Source organism: Salvelinus namaycush, chromosome 34 (genome assembly GCF_016432855.1).
Source record: "Salvelinus namaycush isolate Seneca chromosome 34, SaNama_1.0, whole genome shotgun sequence".
Lineage (NCBI taxonomy): Eukaryota > Metazoa > Chordata > Actinopteri > Salmoniformes > Salmonidae > Salvelinus > Salvelinus namaycush.
In genome coordinates, this window is record NC_052340.1 from 20,226,890 (window position 1) to 20,252,295 (window position 25,406).

At 42.5% G+C, this 25,406-nt stretch overlaps 2 protein-coding genes across 2 annotated transcripts in view; both read left to right on the plus strand.

The window, feature by feature from the left end:
* The window catches only part of LOC120028421 (beta-crystallin B1-like), a 3,145-nt gene extending 1,374 nt beyond the window's left edge, over window positions 1–1,771 (plus strand). The window contains exons 3-5 of the mRNA XM_038973643.1: window positions 924–1,056; window positions 1,350–1,492; window positions 1,603–1,771. Coding sequence (XP_038829571.1) covers window positions 924–1,056; window positions 1,350–1,492; window positions 1,603–1,771 — 445 coding nt within the window. The remainder of the gene's footprint in view (window positions 1–923; window positions 1,057–1,349; window positions 1,493–1,602) is intronic.
* Window positions 1,772–6,512: 4,741 nt separating this feature from the next.
* LOC120029184 (protein unc-119 homolog A-like) overlaps window positions 6,513–25,406 on the plus strand; it is a 35,873-nt gene continuing 16,979 nt past the window's right edge. Inside the window, exon 1 of the mRNA XM_038974480.1 lies at window positions 6,513–6,801. Within this exon, the coding sequence (XP_038830408.1) occupies window positions 6,513–6,801 (289 nt within the window). The remainder of the gene's footprint in view (window positions 6,802–25,406) is intronic.

Consider the following 25,406-nt stretch of genomic DNA (forward strand, 5'->3'; position numbering starts at 1 on the left):
CAGCAAAGGGGGACCAACTCCATATTAATGCCCATTATTTTGGAATGAGATTTTCAGTGAGCAGATGTCCATATACTTTTGGTCATGTAGTGTATTATTTGAGTCATTAGAGTAAAGTTATTAGCTGGAGCGTGTCCAGAAGAAAGCCTGCAGAATCATTCTTAGCGGGTTGTACACCAGCTACCTCGATAACCCTCAAAATCATATCCTTGGACAGTAGATGGGAGCAGATCTGCCAGACATTTGCTAAATCCCTACAGAATTCCCAGTTTGCAGACCTGGTCCCCCCTACCAGATAGCAGATTACTGGACGGGCAACCCGCAACAGCCACAAACTGAACACTCCCATGACACGCACAGGCCACTATCAGAACTCTCCCATTCCATACTTCACTAAACTGATCAATGCACACACCATATAGCCCAGGGGCATTAGAAATGCCTTCCTAAGAACTCTACAGATGCCTTTTCTAAAGCTGCCAGACCGAACATTGTTGTCGTAGTATTGTTGTTTTGTATACAGTATATTGCACATTTTAAGATTTTAATATATGAAGTGTTTTGCAAGTTTAGGATTTTACTATTTGATAATTATATGTGATTGATGTTATGATTGTAAATTGGTTGACAATTCAGTCTATGACTGCGAGAAACCAATAAAACCTACAACTACTACAACTATTAAAGTTATCTTAGTCCAATGAGACACCTGAAACATAGTTAATTTACAACATGCAATCTCCAACGAATCATGACTTTCGCAATGAACATGTGACATCTAACATGATGTCACCTAAGAACCTTGAAATCACTTAGCTATCCCTAGCCTTAAGGCTTTTGATCATGTTTATAAGAGAGTTGTGTTAATTCATTATAAGTGTGTTATAGTTGTGCTGTAACACTTTTATAATGTCCCCATACAGCTGGGTGGGCTATGAGCAGCAGAACCTGAGCGGAGAAATGTTCATGCTGGAGAAGGGAGAGTACCCCCGCTGGGATACCTGGAGCAACAGCTACAGGTGTGACCGCTTCATGTCCGTCAGGCCTGTTCGCATGGTGAGTCCATCCATTCATTAATCCATCCATTCCTCGTTCCATCCATCCATCCATCTATCCATTCGTCCATCCATCCATCCATCCATCCATCCATCCATCCATCCATCCATCCATCCATCCATCCATCCATCCATCCATCCATCCATCCATCCATCCATCCATCCATCCATCACTACATCACTACATCAATACTCTAGTCTAAGTGGCTTCCCCTCCTCATCTGAGGGCTGTGGCTGAATAAGTGGGTGAACTCTATTGCTGGCATCCCTCTCTCTGTCCCTCTATACCTACAGGACACCCAGGACCACAAGATATGCCTATTTGAGTGTAATAACTTTGAGGGCCGTAAGATGGAAGTTTGTGATGAGGATATCCCGAGTCTGTGGTCCTACGGCTTCCAGGACCGTGTTGCCAGCATCCAGGTCACTGGTGGAACGTGAGTTGACACATTAACTTATCAATCAATCTACCCATCCATTTGATTTAAGGCGTTGTTTACTTCCATTTCTCTCTCTTATTTTCTCCATCCATCTCTCTGGGTGACAGTTGGGTTGGCTATCAGTACCCCGGTTACCGTGGCTACCAGTACGTGTTTGAGTGCGGTGTCTTCAAGCATTGGAACGAGTGGGGCGCCCACCATCCCCAGATCCAGTCCATCCGTAGAGTGAGGGATATGCAGACACATCGCAGAGGCTGCTTTGAGTGGACCGTCTAGAAGGGGCCAGGCAGGCGATGGGTTGTGGGCCAGCAAGACAGAGGGGAAGGGGTCTGGCTAGCCCTGGAGCTAACCATTCCGGAGTCTGGAGTTCCATCTTGGATCTCCACACAGCCAACATAAGCTAACAGCTAATAACATAACATCACTGGCTCCACCTCAATCACTTACTAGTTGTAACATTCAGGGTGCGTGTACTGTAATTCACAATCCCTGAATGAAGACATTGCCACCTACTGGGAAAAGGTTGTTACTGCAGTTCACCTGCAGAAGACTTCCACAATGCCTGAATATAATAATACTGGTGAAACTGATAGCTGTACTCTCTGTTCCAAGACCTGATAGAATTATATCATGAGAAGATTTATGATGGGGATTTTAATGGGGGAAAGGGAATCAGTTAACAAAGATTTCATTAGTTTGTGTTCACTTGTTTGTTTCCATATCTGCAAACCCATTGATTTTATACATCTTACTGACTTGTTTCTTAGCTATATACCAAATGATGCCAAATAAGCCTGTTCATTACAATGCTCTACCCTCCTGCAATCTGTGAATGATTTTAGAGAGTAGAGATACTAGACACTCCACTCAAGCCAGTCCCTCAACTACCATGGACAGCTGCCAGCTCTATGTGCTCTGTCTGTGCCCTACAGTGAGCTCAATCATCCACAAGGAGACACTGTTTACAAATGTACTCTCCCCATGGCCACCATCTAGTCTAGGGATTCCACCTCAACCATAATTTCCCTAATGACATTCTACCTTCAAAGCTTTGCCCATGACCCACTCAGTCTAGGGCAGTAAAGCTTGCCAATGACCCACTCAGTCTAGGGCAGTGAAGCTATGCTCATGACCCACTTAGTCTAGGGCAGTGAAGCTATGCTCATGACCCACTCAGTCTAGGGCAGTGAAGCTATGCTCATGACCCACTCAGTCTAGGGCAGTGAAGCTATGCTCATGACCCACTCAGTCTAGGGCAGTTAAGCTATGCTCATGACCCACTTAGTCTAGGGCAGTGAAACTATGCTCATGACCCACTCAGTCTAGGGCAGTGAAACTATGCTCATGACCCACTCAGTCTAGGGTAGTGAAGCTATGCTCATGACCCACTCAGTCTAGGGCAGTGAAACTATGCTCATGACCCACTCAGTCTAGGGTAGTGAAGCTATGCCCATGACACACTCAGTTTAAGGCAGTGAGGCTGTCTGAAGGAGGATGTGAGCTAGGGGGTATGATTGGGAGACAGGCTGCTGTAGGCCACCTGGTAGTGCTTTTCTAGACATGCCAACCTTTTGGGAGACCCCTCCCCCTCTTAATGATGGGGTTGCAGAGGAATGTTGTTATATACACTATATATTTCTCAGGGATGCTGGCATCTGGAAAGCAACTTTCCAATAAAAAAAATGAGATGAAATTGATAAAGCTTCCTAACCTCAGTGCTGGACATGCAGTCAGTGGCTCATGTCAAGTTTCTTGTTTGACTTTTTGTTCTCTTGTGTGTTTTATGATTGTCTGTGGTGTTTGTCCCACGTTTTAATTTAAACTATGCTGAACATTCAAACAATTATTATACTCAATATAGATATCCTCACAAAGGCAATCCTGCATCAACATCAACAGCGACAAATTGTAACCATGTCATGTTCATGCAATCAGACAAATAGTCCATGAGCCAGACCCCCAAATTTGAGCCGTCGGGCTTGTTGGGCCGATGATTTCTCATAGTGATTTTCTGGAAAGTCTATGTCCATAGAGTTGGAAAATGTGTGATAGTCCAGCAATGGTAGCTTTCTGTGTGTTGTCACTCTATCTTTCATCCCTCCATCCCAATAACTGTTTTCCCATTGGGAATTTACCATATGACAAACAATGTAAGTATACAACAAGTTATTTCTCGCTTATACCCTTTTATTTCTCGCTTATATATAATTGGAAAGTGTATTCACAGTTATCCATCAGACACATTTTCAGAAAGTTCAGGTCAACCGAAATTTGACCTCTGACCTCTAGGGTACATATCAGAATGAATTACCTGTATAAATGGCTTTAAAACAGGAACCATGATCCATGATACATTTAAACTTTGTTTGACAAGTGGTTCTGAAAGGCCATGAAATTACCATTCAAATGATATATAATATAACCAACTTTGAAAGAATCAGCTGTACCATTGACATGTTGGAAGCTTAGCCATAGAATTCCATGAAATGGGGCAGCTACACTACAGGTCAAAAGTTTAGAACACCTACTCATTCAAGGGTTTTTCTTTATTTTTACTGTTTTCTACATTGTAGAATAATAATGAAGACATCAAAACTATGAAATAACACATATGGAATCATGTAGTAACCAAAAAAGTGTTAAACAAATTAAAATATATTTTATATTTGAGATTCTTCAAAGTTGCCACCATTTTCCTTGATGACAGCTTTGCACACTCTAAGCATTCTCTCAACCAGCTTCACCTGGAATGCTCAGCACATATGCTGAGCACTTGTTGGCTGCTTTTCCTTCACTCTGCGGTCTGACTCATCCCAAACCATCTCAATTTGGTTGAGGTCGGGGGATTGTGGAGGCCAGGTCATCTGATGCAGCACTTCATCACTCTCCTTCTTGGTAAAATAGCCATTACACAGTCTGGAGGTGTGTTGGGTCATTGTCCTGTTAAAAAACAAATGGTAGTCTCACTAAGCCCAAACCAGATGGGATGGCGTATTGCTGCAGAATGCTGTGGCAGCCATGCTGGTTAAGTGTGCCTTGAATTCTAAATAAATCACAGACAGTGTCACCAGCAAAGCACCCCCACACCATAACACCTCCTCCTCCATGCTTCACGGTGGGAAATACACATGCGGAGATCATCTGCTCACCCACGTGTCTCACAAAGACACGCGGTTGGAACCAAAAATCTCCAATTTGGACTCATCAGACCAAAGGACAAATTTCCACTGGTTTAATGTCCATTGCTTGTGTTTCCTAGCCCAAGCAAGTCTCTTCTTATCATTGGTGTCCTTTAGTAGTGGTTTCTTTGCATCAATTAAACCATGAAGGCCTGATTCACACAGTCTCCTCTGAACAGTTGATGTTGAGATGTGTCTGTTACTTGAACTCTGTGAAGCATTTATTTGGGCTGCAATTTCTGAGGCTGGTAATGCTAATGAACTTATCCTCTGCAGCAGAGGTAACTCTGGGTCTTCCTTTCCTGTGGCAGTCCTCGTGAGACCCAGTTTCATCATAGTGCTTGATGGTTTTTGCGACTGCACTTGAAGAAACTTTCAAAGTTCTTGAAATGTTCCGTATTGACTGACCTTCATGTCTTAAAGTAATGATGGACTGTTGTTTCTCTTTGCTTATTTGAGCTGTTCTTGCCATAATATGGACTTGGTCTTTTACCAAATAGGGCTATCTTCTGTATACCACCCCTACCTTGTCACAACACAACTGATTGGCTCAAACGCATTAAGAAGGAAATAAATTCCACAAATGAACTTTGAACATGACACACCTGTTAATTGAAATGCATCCCAGGTGACTAACTCATGAAGCTGGTTGAGAGAATGTCAAGAGTGTGCAAAGCTGTCATCAAGGCAAAGGGTTGCTATTTGAAGAATCTCAATTTGTTTAACACTTTTTTGGTTACTACATGATTCCATATGTGTTATTTCATAGTATTGATGTCTTCACTATTATTCTACAATGTAGAAAATAGTAAAAATAAAGAAAAACCCTTGAATAATTCGGTTTTCTAAAACTTTTCACCGGTAGTGTGTGTTTTTGGATTGTAACTTTGGTGATAGAGGCACCAACTTGCACACATACAGCTAGAACAGGGTTTTACAAAGATTTGTACATATAGGGCCATCACAGAATTCACTCACTAACCCCACAGAAGCCCTTTCCAATATGGCTGCCAAACAACTTAATGGCGTCTTACTGGACAATTTCGCATGACCATACCTGTATGAAATTGTGTATGAAATTGTAGTATCGCCAGAAATATCTTCAAATATTCATGGTGATGTAGAATACACAACCACATGAGCCAGATATATAAGGATGTTACATTATTCACATAATTAATTATGGTAAGATTGTGCCCAAAAAGCTATCTGAATCGCTGATTTCTGTAGATATTATAAATAACTGCAATAGTTCACCTTCAAACATGTAAAATGGATATGCACATGTGGATAGTAATGGATGTGAGCTGATTAAAAAGGGACAAACTGCTTGACATAACCAACACTGGCTAAGTGGCCGTTTTTACAGTTTCTGGTAATCGTGTAATGATCATGTCATAAATCGATTGGAAGTTACAGTAACAAATACATTAGTCATAGGCTGTTCAATGCGGGAGCGCATGTCCATGTGCTGGTTGGCCACAGCAGACATGCATGCAGGGTGAAAGCATTCAGCTTGTGAGAATATCTTGCTCTCAATTGAGTTGATATGTATTTGCATGAACGGCTTATGATGCTTTCGTATGAGCGCTGACGACCCACCGCATCCTTCCTTCCTCTCTCGTTCTGCATTATGTAAACCGTTATCACCACCGCACGCGCGCTCCAAGCGCAAGGGCTATTCAGCCGCCGCACACAAACAGTCACGGACCGACGGGTTTAAAGAACTGAGGATTTAAATTAAATACCGAGTGTGAGAGACGTTGAGCCTTGGGTGAGGGAGGGAAAGAGAATGATTTGTATCTTACCCAGATCGGGAGGGGGAGGAGGCACGGAGAATGAGCTATTATTGTACCAGCACAGAGGCTGTGTGTAACAGCCAGGACGCACCTAACGCCAGTGCGAGGAAAGCAGCTACTAATAATACGAACCGTGGCAGCGAAGGTCTCGAGAGCAGCAGCAGCACTAGTTCACGGCAGTCGCAACCCCAACCGCTCGTGGCCATGAAAGTGAAGAAAGGCTGCAACTCGACAGATGCTGGGGTCCCGGTTACAAGTGAAGACGAGTTGCTAAGAAACCCCGTAATATCGCCTGAGGATGTACTTGGGCTACAGAAGATCACCGAAAGTAAGTAGGCTACTAATTGGTATTAAGGGTAGCTTCATGGCTACCTGAACCGTTCTGGCCGCAGCGCACCTGCTGTTGCTCTGTTGCCTGGCATGAAGCATCGGGTCCACAGCGACAACGTTACATTGTTAACGGGCAGCCATCCATCCATTTATCCATCCGCGTAGTAGCATATTAGTTGCCCTAGTGCCAGGTTTGTCATTTTTCAAGGGTTTACTTCCAGTGCATTGGACAACGAATTAGAGGGACATTAGGCTACAGTAGGATATTTGTGGGGGTGGAAATACAGATTATATAGGCTAGTGGAATTATAGTCTAACGAAATGTATACTTGAATATTTCTGTGTGGGCAATCTGGGCATAATAGATAATGATATAAGACAGGAGAGTAGGTTATCAGCCTCTAGCTCAGACAGGTTTAGTAGACGGTACATAGGTATGCACACAACCCTGTGTGTGTGTGTGTGTGTGAGAGGGGGGGGGGGGGGGGGAGCTAGAAAGAGGGATAAAGAGAGAGAAGGTTGCAGGAAGCAAAAGAGAGAGAGAGTGTGTAAATATTCATTTTAAACCAGACAGGCAGGTATTAATGTGATTGTTCTTTCTAATGCACCCTGTTGTCCATCTTGATGAAAAAATGAAAATCTGACTTTTCCTAAATCCTTTCCCGAACCTGAAGAAACTGTTTCCTCTTAGGTAACAGGTGATCAGTGCTCTGTGCCTGCCGACTGAGATTGAGACAGTCAGAACCTGTTTAAAGATCTGCATTAGATTGTTACAGCACATAACAACACAGCTAGTCACGCAGTAGATCCATCTCAAATGGCACCCTATTACCTAAATAATGCAAAACAATGTACCAGAACACTACGGCCCTGGTCAAAGTAATGCACTATAAAGGGAATAGGGTGCCATTTGGGTTGAAAAATATATATGTTTTGTTGTTGTTGTATAAAAATTGTTGTAACTTCCAATTTCAATATACATACAGGCTTGTGTCTGAATGATTTGGTTACTATCTCTGCTATAAGCAAAGGGCATTTCTCATCATCCGGAGCAGTACTCATCCCAAAAGGCACACTAGCCCGCCGACATCATCCCTTTAATCCATGTTGTTGTCCGATAGTGTTAGCTGTTCGGTTCTGTAACCTCCAGAGGTAGAGCAGAAGAGCAGCATCGGGCTGCAGTGGCGAGATAATACAGAAATCACTGATGATGGCTGCCTAGTGGTAATCTCTGCTCTCCGCTGACATGTAATCTGGATTATGTCAGAAAGGAAGGGAATGTGGCGCTTCTATGACCTGATTGACTCTAGTTAATTAATGCTTCAGAGTCAAGCAGCATGCAACAAAACACCCAATGAAGAACGCAGCCGGACATTTGTTTACAGGGCATATCATTTCTGATTAGAAGGCAAGTTCAGATGATATTATATGTGTTACATTTGCTGTGTTCACTGTCTCTGACATTGTGTTTTGGTCTCTAGCCTCCATAGCTGCAGTGTAGGATACATTCATGAAACCATAGATCAAATGGCATTAATGGCATTTCTCTCACAAATGCTTTATGATAGCCACCTGCTATGGCATGATTCTTATTTGATTTCTGATCATTGTATAGAATATCAGTGTCCTCTTTTTCACCCCGTCCTTTATGACATGCAGTCGTATTGAATTTGGTCCTATGGTTGCCTTACTCCTTTTGTATCAGCATTAATGAACCAAACAAATCAGAATTGTTCAGTCGATACAAATGTTACATGTATACCAAGACTATAAAGAGATCCATTTTGTAAATGTTTTGCTCAACTGCCAGTATATGGAGGATAAATAACCAGTGAAAGACTGAAGGAGAAAATGACAAGGCTTGCTGTGTAAATGACTTTCATGGCAGTGCTTTGGGAGGTAACTGCGTCCATTTTGGGGCGGCAGGGAGACACAGTGGCTCAGAGCTGGTAAGAGAGGGAGACACACTGTTTCACTGAGACAGGCATGATGAGGAAAATAAATGTAATCTAGCCCATGGAGAGAGAGTGTTTTGTGAAATATGTATGCTGCATGTGGCTTATGATATAAGGGAATGAACAGGGATCATAGGGGGGCTATGTAGAAGGTACATCAAATACAGTGTTCACTGCAGGAATTTATTCAGCATGCAGTAGTTTACATACACTTAGGTTGGAGTCATTAACTTGTTTTTCAACTACTCCACAAATTTCTTGTGAACAAGCTATAGTTTTGGCAAGTCGGTTAGGACATCTACTTTGTGCATGACACAAGTAATTTTTCCAACAATTGTTTACAGACAGATTATTTCACTTATAATTCACTGTATCACAATTCCAGTGGGTCAGAAGTTTACATACACTACGTTGACTGTGCCTTTAAACAGCTTGGAAAATTACGTCATGGCTTTAGAAGCTTCTGATAGGCTAATTGACATAATTTGAGTAAATTGGAGGTGTACCTGTCGATGTATTTCAAGTCCTATCTAAAAACTCAGTGTCTCTTTGCTTGACATCATGGGAAAATCAAAAGAAATCAGCCAAGACCTCAGAAAAAAAAAGTCTGGTTCATCCTTGGGAGCAATTTCCAAACGCCAGAAGGTACCACGTTCATCTGTACAAACAATAGTACGCAGGTATAAACAACATGGGACCACGCAGCCGACATACCACTCAGGAAGGAGACGTGTTCTGTCTCCTAGAGATGAACGTACTTTGGTGCGGAAAGTGCAAATCAATCCCAGAACAACAGCAAAGGACCTTGTGAAGATGCTGGAGGAAACAGGTACAAAAGTATCTATATCCACAGTAAAACGAGTCCTATATCAACATAACCTGAAAGTCCGCTCAGCAAGGAAGAAGCCACTGCTCCAAAACCGCCATAAAAAAGCCAGACAATGGTTTGCAACTGCACATGGGGACAAAGATCGTACTTTTTGGAGAAATGTCCTCTGGTCTGATGAAATAAAAATAGAACTGTTTGGCAATAATGACCATCGTTATGTTTGGAGGAAAAAGGGGGATGCTTGCAAGCCGAAGAACACCCTCCCAACCGTGAAGCACGAGGGTGGCAGCATCATGTTGTGGGGGTGCTTTGCTGCAGGAGGGACTGGTGCACTTCACAAAATAGATGGCATCATGAGGCAGGAAAATGATGTGGATATATTGAAGCAACATCTCAAGACATCAGTCAGGAAGTTAAAGCTTGGTCGCAAATGGGTCTTCCAAATGGACAATGACCCCAAGCATACTTCCAAAGTTGTGACAAAATGGCTTAAGGACAACAAAGTCAAGGTATTGGAGTGGCCATTACAAAGACCTGACCTCAATCCTATAGAAAATTTGTGGACAGAACTGAAAAATCGTGTGTGAGCAAGAAGGCCTGCAAACCTGACTCAGTTACACCAGCTCTGTCAGGAGGAATGGGCCAAAATTCACCCAACTTATTGTGGGAAGTTTGTGGAAGGCTACCCAAAACGTTTGACCCAAGTTAAACAATTTAAAGGCAATGCTACCAAATACTAATTGTGTGTATGTACATTTCTGACCCACTGGGAATGTAATGAAAGAAATAAAAGCTGAAATAAATCATTCTCTCTACTATTATTCTGACATTTCACATTCTTAAAATAAAGTGATCATCCTAACTGACCTAAGACAGGGAATTTTTACGAGGATTAAATGTCAGGAATTGTGAAAAATTTAGTTGAAATATATGTGGCTAAGGTGTATGTAAACTTCCGACTTCAACTGTAAGTATTCAGACCCTTTACTCAGTACTTTGTTGAAGCACCTTTCAACGATTACAGCCTCAAGTCTTCTTGGGTATGACGCTACAAGCTTGGCACACCTATGTTTGGGGATTTTCTCACATTCGTCTCTACAGATCCTCTCAAGCTCTGTCAGGTTGAATGGGGAGAGTTGCTGCACAGCTATTTTCAAGTCTCTCCAGAGATGTTCCATCGGGTTCAAGTCCGGGCTCTGGCTGAGCCACTCAAGGACATTCAGAGACTTGTCCCGAAGCCACTCCTGCATTGTCTTGGCTGTGTGCTTAGGGTTTTTGTCCTATTGGAAGGTGAACCTTCACCCCTGTCTGAGGTCCTGAGGGCTCTGGAGCAGATTTTCATCAAGGATCTCTCTGTACTTTGCTCCTTTCATTTTCCCCCCGATGCTGAATAGTCTCCCAGTCCATGCCACTGAAAAACATCCCCACAGCATGATGCTGCCACCACCATGCTTCACCGTAGGGACGGTGCCATATTTCCTCCAGACGTGACGCTTGGCATTCAGGCCAAAGAGTTCAATCTTGGTGTCATCAGATCAGAGAATCTTGTTTCTCATGGTCTGAGAGTCCATTAGGTGCCTTTTGGCAAACTCCAAGCGGGCTGTCATGTGCCTTTTATGTGAGGAGTGGATTCCGTGTGGCAACTCTACCATAAAGGCCTGTTTGGTGAAGTGCTGCAGAGATGGTTGTCCTACTGGAAGGTTCTCCCATCTCCACAGAGGAACTCCTGAGCTCTGTCAGAGTGACCATCAGGTTCTTGGTCACTTCCCTGACCAAGGCCTTTCTCCCCCGATTGCTCAGTTTGTCCGGGCGGCCAGCTCTAGAAAGAGTCTTGGTGGTTCCAAACTTCTTCCATTTAACAATGATGGAGGCCACTGTGTTCTTGGGGACTTTCAATGCTGCAGAAATGTTTTGGTACCCTTCCCCAGATCTGTGCCTCGACACAATCCTGTCTCAGAGCACTACGGACAATTCATTCGACCTCATGGCTTGGTTTTTGCTCTGACATGCACTGTTAACTGTGGGACCTTATATAGACAGGTGTGTGCCTTTCCAAATCATGTCCAATCAATTGACTTTACCACAGGTGGACTCCAATCAAGTTGTAGAAGCATCTCAAGGATGATCAATGGATGCACCTGAGCTCAATTTCGAGTCTCATAGCAAAGGGTCTGAATACTTAAGTAAATAAAAAATTATAAAAAATTATAAAAAAATGTTTTTATAAATGTGCAAACATTTATAAATACCTGTTTTCGCTTTGCCATTATGGGATATTGTAACGTAACGTAAAAAGGTGTGTAAAACGTGTGTAAAAAGGGAAGGGGTGTCACGACTTCTGCCGAAGTCGATGCCTCTCCTTGTTCGGGCGGTGTTCGGGGATCGACATCACCGGTCTTCTAGCCATCATTGATCTATGTTTCATTTTCCATTGGTTTTGTCTGGTCTTCTTACACACCTGGTTCCAATCCCATTCATTAATTGTTTCCACTCGTGTCCTTGTCAGAGATTGTTTATTGTTATGTTCATGTTCTATGGATTGGTGTGCGATGGGTTCTTGTACCCACATTTATTTTATTATGGACTTTGGTTTTGGAGTTTATGTTTTAAGTTATTACTTATTACGCTTATTATTACGCTTGACTTCCCTGCCACCTACATACACGACGTGACAAGGGGTCTAAAAACATTCCCGAATGCACTGTATATCTGCCTCACTGTCAGAGAAAGAAGTAGTACTGCTAGGTTTTACACAGTCAATTGAATAAATAACTGCATTTTTATTAAATGAATGTACAAATGATACTGTACATTTATGAAATTGATATTAAAAATGTAAAAACATTCAATACAGTAATATGAGATCTGTATGTAAAACATTTGCATTTGATACTTATCCAGAACAACAGGTAAGTGCATTGATGTTAAGATCGCTAGGTTAGAAAACCACGTCACAGTCAAATATACAGGATACGAGCATTCCATTCCAGCTAAACAACTGACATATACAGTGGCAAGAAAAAGTATGTGAACCCTTTGGAATTACCTGGATTTCTGCATAAATTAGTCATAAAATTTGATCTGATCTTCATCTTAGTCACAACAATAGACAAACACAGTGTGTTTAAAAACTTTTTCGGGATAGGGGGCAGTACCCGGCCTCCTGGGTGGCGCAGTGGTCTAGGGCACTGCATCGCAGTGCTAGCTGCGCCACCAGAGTCTCTGGGTTCGCGCCCAGGCTGGGCTGGGTTCGCGCCCAGGCTCTGTCGCAGCCGGCCGCAACCGGGAGGTCCGTGGGGCGACGCACAATTGGCATAGCGTCGTCCGGGTTAGGGAGGGTTTGGCCGGTAGGGATATCCTTGTCTCAGTATGTAAAAAATGTAATAAAATGTATGCACTCTACTGTAAGTCGCTCTGGATAAAAGCGTCTGCTAAATGACTAAAATGTAAAATGTAAATGTATTTTCACGTACGGATGAAAAGCGTGCCCAAACTAAACTGCCTGTTGGATAGAAGTTTCTAAAACTGTTAAAATGATGTATGTGAGTATAACAGAACTGATTTGGCAGGCGAAACCAATTTTCCAATACTATGGGAAACCTGATTTATTAGGGCCCAGTTTGCAGTTCCTATGTCTTCCACTAGATGTCAACAGTCTTTAGAAATTGTTCGATGTTTTTCTTTTGAGAAATGAAGAAGTAGTCCTATTCTTTCCATGTGTCACTCAGATCGACTCACGTCTTTTGGTGCGCGTGAACAGGAGCGCGCTCCTCGTTAGTTTTCTCCGGTATTGGAAACCGTTTATTCTGTCTTCAATTTTATCGATTATTTACATTTTAGGGTACCTGAGGTGGGATTAGAAACGTTGTTTGAAATGTTTGGACCAAGTTTACAGGTAACTTATTAGATACTTTGTAGTCATGTTGGGCGAGTTGGAACCGGTGTATTTCTGAATCAAACGCGCCAAATAAATGGACATTTTGGGGATATAAAGAAGGAATTTATCGAACAAAACGACCATTCATTGTGTCACTGAGACATTTAGGATTGCAAAAGATGAAGATCTTCAAAGGTAAGGCATTTATTATATCGCTATTTCTGACTTTCGTGTCGCATTAGCCTGGTTGAAAAATGGTTTTCATGTTTTTGTATGCGGGGCGCTGTCCTCAGATAATCGCATGGTGTGCTTTCGCCGTAAAGCCTTTTTGAAATCTGACACAGCGGCTGGATTAACAAGAAGTTAATCTTTATTTTGATGTATTACACTTGTATTTATATGATTGTTAAATATTTATATTTCTGTAGTTTGAATTTGGCGCTCTGCAATTTCACCGGATGATGTCAAATCTATCCCGGTAACGGGATTCGAGCTTAAAGGGATCCCTAAGAGTTTTTAAATTAATAACACACAAATTATTGTATTTTTCTTGTCTATATTGAATACATAATTTAAACATTCACAGTGTAGGTTGGAAAAAGTATGTGAACCCATATGACTTTTCCAAAAGCTAATTGGAGTCAGGAGTCAGCTAACCTGGAGTCCAATCAATGAGATGATATTGGAGATGTTGTTTAGAGCTTCCCTGCCCTATAAAAAACACTCACAAAATTAGAGTTTGCAAGAAGCAATGCCTGATGTGAACCATGCCTCGAACAAAAGAGATCTCAGAAGACCTAATATTAAGAATTGTTGACTTGCATGAAGCTGGAAAGGGTTACAAAAGTATCTCTAAAAGCCTTGATGTTCATCAGTCCACGGTAAGACAAATTGTCTATAAATGGAGAAAGTTCAGCACAGTTGCTACTCTCCCTAGGAGTGGCCGTCCTGCAAAGATGACTGCAAGAGCACAGTGCAGAATGCTCGATGAGGTTAAACTAAAGTTCAGCTGTTTGGAAGGAAACACAACACTATGTGTGGAGAAAAAAAGGCACAGCACATTGACATCAAAACCCCATCCCAACTGTAAAGTATGGTGGAGGGAGCATCATGGTTTGGCACTGCTTTGCTGCCTCAGGCCCTGGACAGCTTGCTATCATCGACGGAAAAATGAATTCCCAAGTTTATCAAGACATTTTGCAGGAGAATGTAGGGCTATCTGTCCACCAAGTGAAGCTCAACAGAAGTTGGGTAATACAACAGGACAACGAACCAAAACACAGAAGTAAATCAACAACAGAATGGCTTCAACAGAAGAAAATATGCCTTCTGGAGTGGCCAAGTCAGAGTCCTGACCTCAACCCGATCGAAAATGCTGTGGCATGACCTCGAGAGCGGTTCACACCAGACATCCTAAGAATATTGCTGAACTGAAACAGTTTTGTAAAGATGAATGCTCCAAAATTCCTCCTGACCGTTATGCAGGTCTGATCCACAACTACAGAAAACGTTTGGTTGAGGTTATTGCTGCCAAAGGGTTCTTTGTTGAAGCACCTTTCAGCGGGTTCACATAATTTTTCCACCCTACACTGTGAATGTTTACACGGTGTGTTCAATAAAGACATGAAAACATATAATTGTTTGTGTGTTATTAGTTTAAGCAGACTGTGTTTGTCTATTGTTGTGACTTAGATGAAGATCAGATCAAATTTTATGACCAATTTATGCAGAAATCAAGGTAATTTCAAAGGGTTCACAAACTATTTCTTGCCACTGTAGCATTTAGCAAAATAACACATTTTCATACACATCTAAAATCGATGAATAAAAAAGCTGAGATCTGTAATATTTTACACACACAAAAGCAATCATTTCTGAGGAAAAAACACAAAGGTGAAACATTTGTGGATATAGTGTTTTGGAAACTCTTAATGTACAGTACCAGAAACATCCACTCATTCAAGGGTTTTTCTTTATTTTGTAGAATAATAGTAGAATAATAGTGAAGACATCAAAACTATGAAATAACACATGGAATCATGTAGTAACCAAAAGGTAGTAAATCAAAGTAGTCACACTTTGCCTTGATGACAGCTTTGCACACTCTTGGCATTCTCTCAACCAGCTTCACCTGGAATGCTTTTTCAACAGTGTTGAAGGACTCCCCACATATGCTGAGCAATTGTTGCCTGCTTTTCCTTCACTCTGCGGTCGAACTCATCCCAAACCATCTCAATTGGGTTGGTTTGGGATGAGTTCGGGTGATTGTGGAGGCAAGGTCATCTGATGCAGTACTCCATCACTCTCCTTCTTGGTGAAATAGCCCTTACATAGCCTGGAGGTGTGTTGGGGCATTGTCCTGTTGAAAAACAAATGATTGTCCCACTAAGTGCAAACCAGATGGGATGGCGTATCGCTGCAGAATGCTGTGCTAACCAAGCTGGTTAAGTGTGCTTTGAATTCTAAATAAATCACAGACTGTGTCAAGCAAAGCACCATCACACCTCCTCCTCCATGCTTCACGGTGGGAACCACACATGCAGAGATCATCTGTTCACCTAATCTGCGTTTCACAAAGACACAGCGGTTGGAACCAAAAATCAAACATTTGGACTAATCAGACCAAAGGACAGATTTCCACTGGTCTAATGTCCATTGCTCATGTTTCTTGACCCAAGTCTCTTCTTATTATTGGTGTTCTTTAGTAGTGGTTTCTTTGTAGCAATTCGACCACGAAGGCCTGATTCACGCAGTCTCCTCTGAACAGTTGATGTTGAGATGTGTCTTACTTGAACTCTGTGAAGAATTTGTTTGGGCTGCAATTTCTGAGGGTGGTAACGCTAATGAACGTATCCTCTGCTGCAGAGGTAACTCTGGGTCTTCCTTTCCTGTGGCGGTCATGAGAACCAGTTTCATCATAGCGCTTCATGGTTTTTGCAACTGCACTTGAAGACATTTTCAAAGTTCTTGAAATTTTCTGCATGGACTGACCTTCATGACTTAAAGTATTGATGGACTTTACTTATTTGAGCTGTTCTTGCCATAATATGGACTTTTACCAAATAGGGCTACCTTCTGTATATTACCCCTACCTTGTCACAACACAACTGATTGGCTCAAACACATTAAGAAGGAAAGAAATTCCACAAATTAACTTTTAACATGGCACACCTGTTAATTGAAATGCATTCCAGGTGACTACCTCATGAAGCTGGTTGAGAGAATGCCAAGAGTGTGCAAAGCTGTCATCAAGGCAAATGGTGGCTACTGAAGAATCTCAAATATAACATATATTTTGATTTGTTTAACACTTTTTTGGTTACTACATGATTCCATATGTGCTATTTCATAATTTTGATGTCTTCACTATTATTCTACAATGTAGAAAATAGTACAAATAAAGAAAAACCCTTGAATGAGTAGGTGTGTCTAAACTTTTGATTGGCACTGTATATTTCATACCGTTATGAGTAACGATCTCTAAAGGAAACTGAAGACAGATTCACATTATCTCTTTGGCACATGCACACATCGAACAGATACATTTTTTACATTTGATGTGGCTAGTTCACACAATCTTGGATGCCATCCTATTACTCAAATGTAGTCAGGTGGCCGACTTTGTTGTGATAGTATTAGTCATAATTGCTTCAGATTGTTCACCAGGGAGAATCCGTCCTCAGGAATAGCTCATTCCACTCTAGTCAGCCAACACTAACCCAACAGGCTTTTGGCACGCAGGAAGTGTCTCACCACAAGCAATTGCTTGAATATAGACCGCCACTCTTGAAAAGTCATCCTAGGTAGCTAAACAATAGAACAACAGGCTTTTGGCAGGCGGACTGGGCTGCTCTTTGTGTGTGGGGTGAAGTGGGGAACCAGCCTGTATACTGGCAGGTCTCCGTCTCACCACGTCAGATTCAGACTGACTGAATACAGGCCATTTCAATCAGTTGTCCTGAGGTGACATGATGAGATGTTAAAAATAGAATTATAGTGTTTTTTCTCACACTTATTGACTTCTTTCTGTAGTTGTCGAGCCACATCAAAAGGGAACAGTACTATGCTGTATATTAGCTATTGCTTGTTATTTATTACACCTACTCACCTTGTTGTCCAGTCCTCACCTCGTTGTCCAGTCCTCATCACTCATTGTGTGTGTTTATTTGTCTGCAGTGTAATTGTCTTTTCTTAAAATGAGCATGTGAAAGACATTACTGTAAGTATATTAATGCAGTATATTAACTCTCCAGTAATTCATCTCTTATTCAGTGAGTCCAGCCCACTTCACGTCCAGCTCCTATACGGTCTCTCGGTGTCTCCATCTATCACAGAGACATTGAATTAAAGCCAGGGAAACACTTCATCACTGTCTGTCTGATAAACAACAACCTTTCCCTCTAACTGTATTTTCCCCTGACCGTATTTACAGTCTCTGGACTTGACTGTGACCACAATTGCTGGAGCTTTAATTAAAATTGATCTGTGTGGCTGGCCTAATTTAAATCTGTTCTTTGCATCTGTCACAAGGTAAGCTACTGTTCTATGGGGGTCATTAATCTGATGTCAATGGGCAAGACAGTCCTCTCCTGTCTTCTCTTTTATTCTCCTCCCCTCCCCTGTCCTTTCGTCTCCTCTCTTCTCCTGTCCTGTGATTTTCACTCTTCTCCTCTCTTCTCCTGTCCTGTGATTTTCACTCTTCTCCTCTCTTCTCCTGTCCTGTGATTTTCACTCTTCTCCTCTCTTCTCCTGTCCTGTGCTTTTCTCTCTTCTCTCTTCTAGTTTTTGGAGGTGGATAGATGACTTGTGGTGGGGATATTGTTCCTCACTTGGGTCAAAGCAACTCCAATCTGATTAAACAAGTGTTATCTATAGTATAACAAAACAGTTGTGATTGCCTGTTGATTTGAAGGTTAACAATTAACGCAAGTCATTGACTGTCAATGTTTTGCATTTGCTGTGAAACTCGTCAATGGATAGGCCTAAGTAATACAAAATGTGTTATCTATTGAGTGGCACATTGGGGTATTGAGAATGCATCATTCCTTGTTGAAAGCAGCAAGCCATTGACTCATTGTCATCTTATGTGTGTGTGCACGTGCGGGCGTGACTCCTTTGGTCAGGGACACACAACCCTCGGCCCTATGGCTGTATCCAGGCCACCATGACATTTCCAAGTGGCCCTCAACATTATGTATTACAAAAGCAAAACCCCCCAAAATAATAAGCAATAATAATAATAATAATAATAATAATAAGCAACAAAAAAAAACAATATGCTATCGTAATTTATACAGTGGTATAAACATGATACAGTGGTAAAAACCTGTATTACTAAGCCTTTATTGTCGGACAGACCATTGTTATACCAGTCTGATGATATGTGTTACTCTGATGCAGGTCTGAAAAAAGATTCACATGATACTTGAATGTATCTGTGCCTTAAGTGCTGGGGTAGGGGAATCTGTTTCCAGACAGACCGGTAAACTCAGTATGCCACATAGTGGAAAGAGAGCCTGGAGGAATATATGAGCTTAGTCATACCGCACAATAGATAGGCAAGTCTGTGTGTGTGTGTGTGTGTGTGTGTGTGTGTGTGTGTGTGTGTGTGTGTGTGTGTGTGTGTGTGTGTGTGTGTGTGTGTGTGTGTGTGTGTGTGTGTGTGTGTGTGTGTGTGTGTGTGTGTGTGTGTGTGTGTGTGTGCATACATGTGTGTGCATACATGTGTGTGCATACATGTGTGTGCATACATGTGTGTGTGAATGCATGCGTGTGTTCACCCTCTGAATGGGATGACGTGATGAACTGAGACAATTCGCATTCAAGCTAAAACAGCCCTACGGTACAATAACACATAACAGACAGTCTTTCTACCCAGCCATGTTCATTTCATTTGCCTCCATTCTTTGTGACGTTTGGCACAGAATCCTATCAACATAGAGCAGAGTTTAAAATGGCCGCTGGCCTTTTCTCTCTCAACTGGTAGCAGTGTGACCCTGGGGGCCAGTGAAGTACTGTAGTGGTAGATGGTAGATATCAGAGGAAAGCTGTCAGAAAGATGTGCTACTGCAGTGTTACTGGAGCTTCCTGGGCTTTGTTTATTTTGCCTATGGCCCTGAAACATGGCTCCAACTAGGCCTACATGGCCAAGCTGCAAAGTCAAACTTGGCTATAATGTAACAATTGTTTTGCCCTACAATATGCTTATTTTAAGTTTAAGGGTAGGGTCAGAGCCTTTCCTTTGATCCTCCACTTCCTAGTATGTGTCTGTGCTTGCACCTGGTTGGCTGAAGCAGTTTATTAACCTGTAGCAGTCTATACTGTGGCCTCTAAAGCTCCGCCTCTGATAAAATGGATTTCATTCTCAACGTTCTAAAGCAGATGAATAAAGGAGGATGTAACTTATTTCTCAATGTTTCACTCCCTTCTACAGCTTGTTCTGGGGGTGAGGGATTGACTGCTAAATACAAGCCAATGTAGGACGTCAAATTATGACCAGTAAACAAACTGCTTTCATCAAAACACCATAAGAATGTGTGTTAGAATCAAAACAAAATAATAGACATTTTCTATCACTTAGTAGGTCTATCTTGTGTGTGTTTAAATTAGGCCTATTTTTATAGTCAACATCTTACCGTCACATATTGTTGTTATAGGCTACTGTAGAAACACAGTTGGTCCACTTCCTCTATCTTTTCTGAAGTGAGACACAGTTAACTGTCTGGTGAAGATGCATCTGTGTGTGTGTGTGTGTGTGTGTGTGTGTGTGTGTGTGTGTGTGTGTGTGTGTGTGTGTGTGTGTGTGTGTGTGTGTGTGTGTGTGTGTGTGTGTGTGTGTGTGTGTGTGTGTGAGATAGTGTAGGTGTGTTTGTGTTTGTGTTGGGGTCCATCTGGAATGCATTTTTTTTATAGATGTGGCAATCGATTGGTTACCCTAGTGTGTGTGGTTAGCATGATGTAGCGCCTAGGACAACAGAACATTGTGTTCACTCACAGGGCTTGTGAACAGAGCTAGTGTGTTCTGTAGCGCAACCACACAGCAACACTTCTCTCACAGCCAATTGCAGCTCAAATTCATACATTAACGCCTCGGTCACACCAACAGCTTCATTGTGTTTTAGTACACCAGAAGTACATTCATTTCCAATGGAACGCTGCGTTTGACTTACAGCATTGCGTTGCAGAGGCAGTTGCAGTGCGTTCTGTGTGGTGGATACGTTGGATTTATCGAACGTATGCGTCAAACTGTATGCGTAGGCTGCTTGACAGAAATGGTAGCAGAGGGTAAATGTTGACCTATTGTTGCACACATATTCAGATGATGCTGCGTACCATTTTGTGCAATGACACTGTCAGGGTGATTAAGGCGTAAACCCTCCTGATACCTCTCCCCCAGACCTTTATGCACACAAACAGACACAAGCTCTCTCACTCATGCCCTTTAAAAAATCAAGCTGCTTTTTCACTCCGACCGAACGGCAGACTGAGCTGGGGCTGAGGAGGAAGATAAGAGGAGGGAGGAAATCTAATCTGCATTCAGCTGTTAAATAAAAACACAACCTTTCAATAAACCTCACAGCCAGCCAGCCAATCACCTCACAGTCAGCCAGGCTGCAAGCCAGTAGCCTACAGGCAGCATATTTTAGACATGTTGTGTGAAGAAGCATAATAAAAAGCCTATTATCAACCTGAAATTAACAGCCATTTAAAATGTAGATTTGTTCCTGTGGGAGACTGTCAAATGTTTTGGACATGTCCTGTAAACAGGTGTCCTTGGGTATTTTATGGGCCACATTTGATTTATTCTATTTAATAGCCTAATAACATGAATTAATTATCCACATTGATTGACAGCTCGATTCAAATCAAAATAAAGAAAAGGGTAGATGTGAACAAAGCTTGTGGCTGAAAAGTCTTCTAACTCCTCCTGGCTAATCTGGGGGATTAGGAGCTATAAATGGCTGCCAGTCGCTTGCTGATGATGAATGCCACGAATGACCATCTTGTGTCAAAACAGGTCCATTTCTATAAGAACTATATATGGCAGTCGCTTGCTGTTGATGAATGCCACGAATGACCATCTTGTGTCAAAACAGGTCCGTTTTGTAAGAACAGCATGACTCAAGACTGAGTCTAATTTTACTCCTCCGCAATACTTCTGTGAGCTTTGAAGCACTAGAGGCAAGAAATGCAGATCACTGTCAGCCCATGCTGTTGTGTGTCCAGTTTTGGAATAACCTGAGGCTCTATCATATCCTGTAGCCTTGTCGTCTACTGTGTATGAATATAAGGACTGTACATAAAGCATAGAACCTGCATAGAACCTGCATATAACCCACATTCCTATTACGTGGAGTTCATGTCAATGTACCATGTTGTATGTTGACACATCTGTTCCAAGACATATCTGAAGGTGTTCTGCATCACACTGTAATGTATTACAGGCAGAAGCCTCAGGTAGTAACAGCCAAATGGCTTTCTGAGCCTGAGAGTGGCAAATGTCTTTCTCATCTATTTCTTTTACATTTGAGTCATTTTGTCAGACGCTCTTATCCAGAGCGACTTACAGGAGCAATTAGGGTTAAGTGCCTTGCTCAAGGGCACAGACCGATTTTTCAGCTAGTGGCTCAGGGATTCCAACCAGCAGCCTTTTGGTTACTGGCCCAACACTCTTAACCACTAGACTACCTCCCGTTAAGTACCAGACAGAGAAAGACACACGGACATGCGGACACACTCGCACGAAAGCACGCGTACATACACACACACACCCACACACACTCACAGCAGGAGGCCCAGTGGTCTGACACCACTTTATCAGATCACTGTAATGTAGCATTTCATCAACCTGATCCCAGATCTGTTTGTTTTTTCATGACAACGACCATATCTATACAGCATTAACAGATCTGAGGCCAGCTGATAGCGTTTCATTACCATTTGAATTAACCCTAACATGAGTCGTTCTGCTCTGCTTTGTTTCATGTTTTGTTGTATTTTGTTCATGCAAAGTGGGCAGGTGGAGGGGAGGAAAGGTAGAGCAGGAGGAGAGTTGGGGGGAGGGATGAATGGAGGGAGGGGTGGGGGGGGTGGAGGGAGGGGTGTGGGGGTGGATGGTGGGAGGGAGGGAGGGATGGATGGAGGTGGAGCAGAAAGCAAAATGTCCTGGCACAGCATCAGAACAAGCGTTGCTAGGTGATGCTGTTAAAGGAAAAGGAAGTGAAGAGGTGTGCTCCTCTCAGGGAGAGTGAGGGAGAGAAAAAGAGGGAAAGCGAAAGAGGGATGGAGAGAGAGGGATAGAGAGAGAGGGAACCTGGGTGACGCTGACACACATACGAACAAGCACACAGACACACACAGTCGCGCAGGAACACACACACGCATACACACACAGCGCATGGCCACATATTAGTCATTAACATTCAAACATTCATAGAGCAGGGTCCCTTACACTCACACATGCACAGACAGAACCACACATAGGAGTCACAACTAGATCCCCTTCACCATATGAAGCAGCAGCAGCCCGTAGAACACAGACTGAGAGGACAGTCACACCCTGCTGAACATACACGTACACCCTGCATAGATGCGTAGATCACCTGGGCCACCTTGCTCAATGATATCAATAGGCTGTCTCTACTGAGACGGATATGTATTGAACATGCAGTTCAACTCCCAGTGGGATTGCAGAAATGTATTTTTAATGGTTTTCTCTGTAAATTAAGCCATAGCTTGATTAGCCTAGTTACTCCAGGGAATACTGGTAAATGTCATCATGGACCAGGTTGTTGCTGTGATGCGGTTAATGAACAAAACTGTTTTAACATTCAATTACAATGTATAATCTTCCTCTTCTCTCCTCTCCTCCTCTCCTCCCACCTCTCCACTCATTCTCTCCTCTCCTCTCATCCTCCTCAAGGATAACCATTCAGCTGAATAGAAAGTGGAACCTCTTCATGTTAAATCCGATGATTCATGACATATTTGTCATCTTTCTGTCCCTCGCTCAATGTTTTAGGTGTAAATCACAATCTTGTGTTGTCGTTCCCTGTGATGAAATATACACAATGATCATTTAAATCACCCTAAAAGTACAGCGGATGAGGTCTGTTAGGATTTTAACAGCGGCTATGACGTATGTCCATCTATTATCTACATGCAGGCCTTACCAAGTGAGGAGAAAGAATGGAGAGACATTAAGGAGCCGTGATTGCAGGGCTTTTTGGTGACTCGTTGGGTGTGAAATTTGTTTCGTAGAGTACATTTATTTCTACAAAACTTTTCACAACGTCTGTGTCACGATGAGGGAAATTTGATGACATTCTCTCTCCATCTGTAATTCTGGCTGACTTGGCGTGTTTGTGTGTGTTTGTGTGTGTGTGTGTGTGTGTGTGTGTGTGTGTGTGTGTGTGTGTGTGTGTGTGTGTGTGTGTGTGTGTGTGTGTGTGTGTGTGTGTGTGTGTGTGTGTGTGTGTGTAACTTGGCGTGTTGCCATCCCTCCTCTGCAGGGCATCTGTCAGTCCTCTGTCCAGTTAGCTTCGGATTTATAATCACACACACATTTTGCAGTGCAGCGTTTCACGGGGCCAAAGATTCAATTTAACGTTAGGCAGCCATGTAGTGTATTCTCTCCCTACCTACCTGCCCACTGGACTGGATGAGTGGGAAAAGCTAAAACAACAACAGAAATCAATCAGAAAGTAGGATTCCCATTGAGGAAGTAGATATGATCACTTATATGATGTGCAGTGTACAGTATATTGTGTATCGTGGTGTGTATTGAAGGGAATACGATATTTAGGCTACATGAATAATCAGGGGTGGCCGATAGATTTGGTCCACGCCATGTTAGCTGAAATGATTGAATAGCTCATGCTCATACAAGCCTGACAGTGAGTCGTCATGACCGTCTCTGATGGAACAGGCTAGGGTCTTTTGTCCTTTTGTCCATGTGCCTTTTGGCATTGCCTGCACAAAGGTCTCTGATGCTATCTTACTCTGAGCCTTCAACATTTCAGACCCTGTTACTTCAGATGGCTCAATGACTATTGGACCTATAGTAGGTACAGATAATGTAGTGGTATTATCATTGTCATCTTTTGTGGTGAGCAATGGAGTGTTGGTCACTTTGGGTGTGTCTCAATAGTCTCTCCTCCTCTCCCACAGTTGTTTTTTATTTGTATTTATTTCACCTTTATTTAACCAGGTAGGCCAGTTGAGAACAAGTTCTCATTTACAACTGCGACCTGGCCAAGATAAAGCAAAGCAGTGCGACAAAAACAACAACACAGAGTTACACATAAACAAACGTACAGTCAATAACACAATGTAAAAATCTATGTACAGTGTGTGCAAATGTAGAAGAGTAGGGAGATAGGCAATAAATAGGCCATAGAGGCGAAATAATTACAATTCAGCATTAATACTGGAGTGATAGATGTGCAGATGATGATGTGCTAGTAGAGATACTGGGGTGCAAAAGAGCAAGATGTTAAATAACAATGAAGAGGTAGTTGGGTGTGCTATTTACAGATGGGCTGTGTACAGCTGCAGTGATTGTTATGCTGCTCTGACAGCTGATGCTTAAAGTTAGAGAGGGAGATATAAGACTCCAGCTTCAGTGATTTTTGCAATTCGTTCCAGTCATTGGCAGCAGAGAACTGGAAGGAAAGGTGGCCAAAGAGGTGTTGGCTTTGGGGATGACCAGTGAAATATACCTACTGGAGCGCGTGCTATGGGTGGGTGTTACTATGGTGACCAGTGAGCTGAGATAAGGCAGGGCTTTACCTAGCATAGACTTATAGATGACCTGGAGCCAGTGGGTTTGGCGACGAATATGTAGTGAGGGCCAGCCAACGAGAGCATCAAGGTCGCAGTGGTGGGTAGTATATGGGGCTTTGGTGACAAAACGGATGGCACTGGGATAGGCTACATCCAGT